Source organism: Musca vetustissima, unplaced genomic scaffold (genome assembly GCF_032173495.1).
Source record: "Musca vetustissima isolate MV318-11 ecotype Yass unplaced genomic scaffold, APGP_CSIRO_Mvet_v1 utg389872, whole genome shotgun sequence".
NCBI classification, from domain to species: domain Eukaryota; kingdom Metazoa; phylum Arthropoda; class Insecta; order Diptera; family Muscidae; genus Musca; species Musca vetustissima.
Genome location: NW_026887563.1, coordinates 1 through 8,574, shown reverse-complemented (window position 1 = coordinate 8,574; position 8,574 = coordinate 1). Strand labels below are relative to the sequence as shown.

General features: G+C 33.3%; 1 protein-coding gene across 1 annotated transcript; it reads right to left on the bottom strand.

Annotated features, from left to right (window-relative positions):
• Positions 1–5: 5 nt before the first annotated feature.
• LOC133335132 (glutathione S-transferase 1-like) lies at positions 6–1,512 on the bottom strand (the record flags this gene model as incomplete). Its single annotated transcript, XM_061543436.1, has 5 exons — positions 1,400–1,512; positions 1,281–1,329; positions 1,076–1,137; positions 202–343; positions 6–137 (listed from the first exon to the last, which is right to left on the bottom strand). Coding segments are annotated over exons 1-5 (483 nt in total), but the record flags the coding sequence as incomplete, so codon positions are not given.
• Positions 1,513–8,574: the final 7,062 nt, after the last annotated feature.

Here is an 8,574-nt window from a genome sequence, read left to right as displayed (position 1 = left end):
ATATCGGCCACAGTCATTTCATCACCAACCACATATTTTCCTTTTTTGAGGAATGCTTCCAAGAAACTATAGGCATTTTCACAGAGAGTAATTGTTTTCGGATTAAAATCACCTTCACCGCCATAAATGTTGCGGGCCTGCAAGGAAAGAGGGGATTTTTTTTATAATTCAGAATTATATATATTTTTAAGAGATACTAACCACAATATCCTTGATTACTTGAAATAGCACACCATTCTCATAGTGCATACGATGATCAACGTGAGCTCGGGTTTTCAAATCCTTTGGATAGAGTTTGTCATCCTTGGCATATTTACCAACCATAAAACAGATAATGGCGTGACTGAAAATATAAAGAAAGAAAATCAGATCTGAACAAATATTGTTTAAAAAAATGTCAAGCCTTGGCGGGACCTTTAAAAAATATTTTAAATAATACAAGCCTTAGCAGGACCTTTAAAAATGGTTTCTTGAAAAATCCATCCATTTTTGGACCTTTAAAAATATTTTTTAAAGAATACACGCCTTGGTATGAAGGTTAAGAAATAATATTTAAAAGATCCACGCCTTGTTTGGACCTTTAAAATTATTTTTTTTAAAAATCCACGCCTTGTTTGGACCTTTAAAATTATTTTTTAAAAAATCCACGCCTTGTTTGGACCTTTAAAATTATTTTTTAAAAAATCCACGCCTTATTTGGACCTTTAAAATTATTTTTTAAAAAATCCACGCCTTATTTGGACCTTTAAAATTATTTTTTAAAAAATCCACGCCTTGTTTGGTCCTTTAAAATTATTTTTTAAAAAATCCACGCCTTGGCATGATGATTAAAAAATAATATTTAAAAGATTCACACCTTGGCAGGATGATTAAAAAATAATTTTTAAAAAATCCACGCCTTGGTACATCTATTTAACACACATTTTCTTCGGGTGTATCCTTATTATAATTTTGTGCATTCGACTCTCTTCGTCTGTGGGTTCTCTTTTGCAGATTTCTCTCCCTCCCGAAAGAAAAAATCTGTTTGACAACAGTTCAACACATGTTCTGCTGACTGACGCATTCGCACACTCACCTGTCAATGTACACTTCACCGTCGGTATCCACAAAAACCGGTATCTGATGTTGGGGATTTAACTGCAACAAAAAAAAAAAAAAAAAAAAAACAACCAAAATATAAACATGAAGAAATGCAATACGATTTTTTGTGGTCGGTTTTGCCCTTCTGGCGAACTATTTCCTGGGAACTCTTTGGGGCTGAGTAACCTCTACGTGCTTACCTTTAGAAATTCTTCACTCAGATGTTCTTTTTGCGAAAAATCAACAAATCTGAAATATGTATACAATATATAATTATATAAGTATATCGTGTGCTTAGCAAAAAAATCTGTTTGCATACTTCAAATCCAAATCGAGACCAATCAACTTGGCTGTTATCATGCAAGCCCTGGCCGGAGGACTAAATAGAGCATAGTACAGAGTTGGTTTGTTGCTCATTGCAGCTGTTTTTGTGTTATTACAGATGGATTCCTTAGTTGTTGTTGTTTTTGTTAAAATCGAAACAACTTCGCGTTTGTATTTTAGCGACCGAGAACGTTCTGAGAACTTTGAATGTTGAAATGCAACTGATTCGCAAACGAAAATGTGTTGGCACTCGCACATGTTTGTATGCCACTATTCGATGGGATTCTATGAGAGAGAGTACATTGAGTCTCCCATAGGGAGCCAAAGTTTGGGTCTCTTAACAATACTCTTATTTATACTAATAAAAGAGTAAAGTGATTGACTGACTGATTGACGGCTGAAGCTAGAATCATGAAATTTTGTTGAGGGTCACTCTTGGTCCAAATGTGACAGATAAGGCTGGGTTTTTGGAAATTCGTACTATAATGGTACGAAAAGTACTAAAAGGTACTAATCTATATTAATAAAAGAGTAAAGTGATTGACTGACTGACTGATTTAACGATTCATCAATGCCCAGACGAAACGGCTGAAGCTAGAATCTTAAAATTTTGGGTGAGGGTCACTCTTGGTCCAAATGTGACAGATATGGCTGGGTTTTTGGAAATTCGTACTAGAACGGTACGAAAAGTACTAAATGTGATACCATTTGTATTTGGCGAACCGGTAGAGTTAGAACTCTGAAATGTGCTTAGGTGGTCGTTGATGGAGTGTAGGATAGATGTACCTAAGGGTTTTTGGAAATTCGAACTATAACTATCCGAAAAGTACGAAAATGTACTAAATTCGGTACAGTTCTGTAGCATGTGAACGGATAGTGTTAAAAACTTGAAGTGTGGAGTGTGAATTAAGGTTGAGATGTTGGGTCCATTTAAGGAGATGGTTTTGAATGCGCTTACTCATGTGTACGAAAAGTACTATATGGTACTATATTTGGTACAAATTTAATCTATACTAATAAAAGAGTAAAGCTATTGACCGACTGACCGATTTAACGATTCATTAATGCCCAGACGAAACGGCTGAGCTAGAATCCTGAAATTTTGGGTGAGTGTCACTCTTGGTCCAGATAAGGCTGGGTTTTTGGAAATTCGTACTAGAAGCGTACGAAAAGTACTAAATATGGTATCATTTGTATTTGGCGAACCAGTAGAGCTAGAAATCTGAAATTTGAATTGAGGGTCACTGATGGAGTGTAGAATAGATGTAGCAAAGTACTTTTTGGAAATTCGAACTATAAGTATCGGATAAGTACTAAAATGTACTAAATTTGGTACAATTTCGTAGCACGTGAATGGATTGAGCTAAAATTTTGAAATTTGGAATGCAAATTAAGGATGAGAATTAGGGTCGATATGAGGAGAGTTTGGAAAGCGTGTACTCATGTGTACGAAAAGTACTATATGGTATTATATTTGGTACAAATTTGATTTGGAGGTACAAATCGAGCTGGAATACTGGAATTTGAAATTAAAATTTCCGTCGGAGTGTAGGATGGGCATATGGACGTAGTTTTGGAAATTTGTTACTTATGTGTACGAAAAGTACTAAATCGTACTATAATTGGTACAATTTGGATTTGGGTGAACCGATAGAGCGGGAACAATGAAATTAGGAGTCAGGATCATTGTAGGCGTGTAGGATTAGGGACAGAATTCAGTTTAACAAATTAATACTTGTGGGTACTAAATGGTACTAAATTTGGTACAATTTGAAATTTAGGTGAACCAATAGAGTTAGAATCATGAAATTTGGAGTAAGGATCACTTTTGAGGTGTAAGATTGAAATATGTAGGAAGTTTTAGAATTTGTACTAAAGTGTACTAAATTTGTTACAATTTAAATTGTGGGTGAATCGATAGAGTTGAAATCATGAAATTTTGATTTAGGATCACTGTGGAGTTATAGTATTGGGGTATGTAGGAAGTTTTGGAAATTCGTACTACTGTGTACTAAATTTGGTACAATATGAATTGTGGGTGAACCGATAGCGTTGGAATCCTAAATCTTGGATTTAGGATCACTGTAGGGGTGTGGTTTGGGTTAAGTTGGCAGATTTTGAGATTCGTACTACTGTGTACTAAATTTGGTACAATTTGAATTGTGGGGAAACCGAAAGAGTTTGAATCCTGAACTTAGATTAAGGATCACTGTGGGGGTGTTGGTTTGGTTTAAGTAGGAAGCTTTGGAAATTCGTGCTACTGTGTACTAAATTTAGTATAATTTGGATTGTGGATCAACCGATATCGTTGGAATCCTGAAATCATTGTGGGGTGTAGGATTCGAGTATGTAGGAAGATTTGGAAATTGGTACAACTATGTACTAAATTTGGTACAAGAGGTATTGGAAATTCATACTAATGTGTTCTAAATTTGGTACAATTTGAATTGTGGGTGAACCGATAGAGTTTGAATACTGAAACTTAGATTTAGAATCACTGTGGGGGTGTTGGTTTGGGTTAAGTAGGAAGTTTTGGAAATTCGTACTACTGTGTTCTAAATTTGGTACAATTTGAATTGTGGGTCAACCGATAAAGTTGGAATCCTGTAATTTGAATTTGGAATCATTGTGGGGGTGTAGGATCGGGGTATGCAGGAAGTTTTGTTAGATGGTTGAGGAGGGTATTTATGGAAATAATGTGCGCTAAGTGGAAAATTTGGATTTGGATGAACCTTTAGAGTTCGAATCATGAAATTTTTTACTAAATGGTACTCAAATTTAATTTATGGTCGATATTAATGTGTGGATTGTTTTTTCTGACATATGCAGTTTTTTTTTGAAAATAGAATAATATGTTAAGACCTGTTTAAATATTTCTTACATTCGCTAACGAAGTTGCGGGCATATGCTAGTATTGAATATAAAAAAAAATTCTCTTGAAAAAGGAAACAAACCATAAAAAAATATTTTTATGCCCTCCACCATAGTATGGAGGGTATATTAATTTTTTTTGTAACTCATCGAAATATTCATTTCCGACCCTATAAAGTATATATATTCTTGGTAAAATTCTAAGATGATCTAGCCATGTCCGTTCGTCCGTCCGTCTGTTGTAATCACGCTATCTTCTGAAGGAATTCAGATAGGGTGCTGAAATTTTGCATAGGGTTGTCTTTTGTCTGCAGGCAGGTCAAGTTCGAAGAGGGGATATATCGGTCCACGTTTAGGCATAGCTCCCATATAAGGGTACCCGCCAAATTTCGGTATTTTGGGGTTCTTGAGCGCGTTTTTCAGCCGAACTCGCTGAAATTTGACACATTGGGTTCTTATTGGATACTAAATGTCTCCACAAAAAATTATAAGTATAGGTCCACTTTTTCTGGTAGCCCCCATATAACGGTACCTCCTAATTTTCAGTATTTTGGGGGTTTTGATCGTATTTCTCCACCGAATTGGCTGTAATTTAGTATTTTGACTTCTTAATAGGTACCAAATCTCTCCACAAAAAATTATAAATATAGGTCAATTTTTTCGGGTAGTCCCCATATAAGGGTACTCCCCAATTTTCGGTATTTTGGGGTTCTTGAGCGCGTTTTTTCAGCCGAATTCGCTGAAATTTGCTACATTGGGTTCTTATTGGGTCCTAAATGTCTCCACAAAATATTATAAATATAGGCGCACTTTTTCTGCTAGCCCCCATATAACGGTACCTCCCAATGTTCAGTATTTTAAGGGTTTTGCTCGTATTTTTCCGCCGAATTAGCTGTAATTTAGTATTTTGAGTTCTTAATAGGTACCACATCTCTCCACAAAAAATTATGAATATAGATCCATTTTTTCGGATAGCCCCCATGTAAGGGTACCCCCAATTTTCGGTATTTTGGGGTTCTTGAGCGCGTTTTTCAACCGAATTTGCTGCAATTTGGTGTTTTGTAGTCTTATATGGTAACAAATCTCTCTACCAAAAATTATTAATATTCGCCTCCTTTTTGGGGTAGTCCCCATATAACCCCCTTTTTTATATTAAAATAGTTATCTGATTTGTTCCGCGTTTTGAGTTTGGTTCTAAGACTCTGTTGTAATCATTTCACCTCCGGAGGATAGCAAGATAAAAAATTAGAACTTAAGGTTCGATAGCCGCATTTAGACCTAGCCCCTGTGTGGAGGTTTCAGAAGGAGTGGACCGATATTCCCCATCTTCGAATTTGAATTATCAATTAAAAATTTCTGAAATTTTATTATGGTTTACATAATCCGTTTTTAGACATGTCGGTATATGTTCACGTTTTGGTATGTTCCCTTTATTTTCATTTCTAGTACCTGTCAGTATATCTATGGTGGAGGGTATCCAAAGTTCGGCCCGGCCGAACTTAACTCTTTTTCACTTGTTTTTTTAAATTCACGCCTTGGTAGGAAGATTAAAAAATCCACGCCTTGGTAGGAGGATTAAAAAATCCACGCCTTGGTAGGAGGATTAAAAAATCTACGCCTTGGTAGGAGGATTAAAAAATCCACGCCTTGGTAGGAGGATTAAAAAATCTACGCCTTGGTAGGAGGATTAAAAAATCCACGCCTTGGTAGGAAAAATATTCTTTTAAAAAATCCACGCCCTGGTAGGAAAAATATTCTGTTAAAAAATCCACGCCTTGGTAGGAAAAAAATTCTTTTAAAAATTTACGCCTTGGTAGGAAAAGTATTCTTTTAAAAAATCCACGCCTTGGTAGGGAAAATATTCTTTTAAAAAATCCACGCCTTAGTAGGAAGATTAAAAAATCCACGCCTTGGTAGGAGGATTATTTTTTTTTAAATCCACGCCTTGGCAGGAGGATTAAAATAAATTCTTGGTAAAAAATTAAAAATATTCTTTTTTTAAATCCCCCTGTAAAGCCAAAAGTAAAAAAACTTCTTTTCATATTTTATGTGTTTTTTCTTCGTCTCTTTATTTAGCAAATTATTGCAGTATAAGAAATTATACATTTATGTTTTGTTGTTTGTTTGTTTTTCCTCATTTCAGTTAATTTGTTTTTGTTTTTTTTGTTTTCTGTTAATTTTACATTAAGCTACATACATACATAGAATGTTCATTGTTGTTTTTAATGCTATGCTTTGTTTTATTAATTTTTTTGTTGGTAATTAATTTAGTTTATCAATTTGTTTATTAATTTAATTAATTATTATTTTTTGTTTGTTAATATAATTTTTTTCTTGGTGGTTGTGTTTGCAAGTGATTTTTCTTGAATTTTGTTTTGTGTCGTCTTCTTTCTTTTTCGTCATAGTTTTGAATTACTGGTTAATTTCTTTTCAAATTAGTTTTTCCTCAATTGGATTTTGTTGGGGGAAATTTATTTAATTTTTGTAATTAAATTAAATTAATTACAATGTTTTTTTTTTAATTTTTGCCTTGCTTGATAATAATACCCAGTCATATACAGTATATGTAGTGTATATATTTAATAGTTGTTGTTTGTTTGTTAATTAATATTTAAATTAATTATTAATTTTTTTTTTTTGCATCGCTTCATAAGACAAATTAGCGGTTTAGTTTGTTTAGCTATTTTTTTCTCTTTTGTTTTGCAGCAGTTACAATATTTTGTGGGTAGATGAAGATGATGCCGGTTAGACGGGTAGGGAAATGAGAAACACAATTCCAAATTATTTAAAAAAAATTTTGACTAATTTTTTTTTTATTGTTTTTTTTTTTAGTATTTAAGATGTGCCCATTGAGAAAGGTGCATCCTTTTGTTAGGTTTTAGTTTTGGTTTTTTGTTAATAATTGAAATTATTTGTTTTTTCTCTGAGTGTAATTGTCATATAAACATACGTTGTGTGTAATGGTAGTCTGAAATTCGAATAAAATCTATTTAATTTTTTTATTAATTAATTTTGGACGGAAAGGGACTTTTGTAAAGCATTGAAAAAAAATTAGTTAATTATATTTCGTATACTAAAAACATATATATGTATGTATATATTATTATCACATTTTATATAGATTGTTGGATGAAAAAAAAATATATTAAAATTTTTAAATAAAAACGAATGAAAAAAATAATATACATTTGTGAGGCATATTTTAAAAGGGATATACATTAGATACCGATACATGTAGACAATTACTTAAAATAATTAAATGGAAAAAATTTATTGTTTTGAAAAAAAATCTTTGCTACATTGTTTCAGGAAACAAATATTCTTGACAAATTCCAGTTTGTTCTTTAAAAATCCACCCATTCATAGTAATTTGGTACTTTGTAAAAAAAAACAGTAAGGAAAGTAGTAAAGTCGGACGGGACCGACTATATGATACCCTTCATCACTTTGGGTATATTCAACAGATGAATCCTAATATATGGCGGCTATATCTAACCGATTTTCAGGAAACTTAACACATTTCATTCTAGACCTAAGTCATTACGCTATGCCCACTTTCGTGCAAATCGAAAGATATAGATTGACTTTGGTGCACCATTTACATTAAATAGGAGGAAAATATATATATAGGAGCTATATCTAATTCTAAGCCGATATTCACGAAACTTAGCACACGTCATTCTAGACTACATCAGGTATTCTATGCCAAATTTCATCTAAATTGAAAGATATATAGGAATTTTGGTACACCATTTACATTAAATCGGACTAAAATATATATGGGAGCTATATTTAAATCTGAATCGATTTTCAGGAAACTTAACACACCTCATTCTAGACCTAAATCATTAAGCTGTGCAAATTTTCGTGCAAATCGAAACATATATATAGGGACTTTGGTGCACCATTACATTAAATCGGATATCTAAATCCGAACCGATTTTCACGAAACTTAACACACATAATTCTAGACCTAATTCATTACGCTGTGCAAAATTTCGTGCAAATCGAAAGATATATAGGGACTTTGGTGCACCATTTACATTAAATCGGACGAAAATATATATGGGAGCTATATCTAAATCTGAACCGATTTCCGGGAAACTTAACACACATCATTGTAGATCTAAATCATTAGGCTGTGCAAAATTTCGTGCAAATCGAAAGATATATAGGGACTTTGGTGCACCATTTACATTAAATCGGACGAAAATATGTATGGGAGCTATATCTAAATCTGAACCGATTTTCCCAATTTCTATAGGGAGCAATACGATAATCCTAACCAGTAAGTTAGCA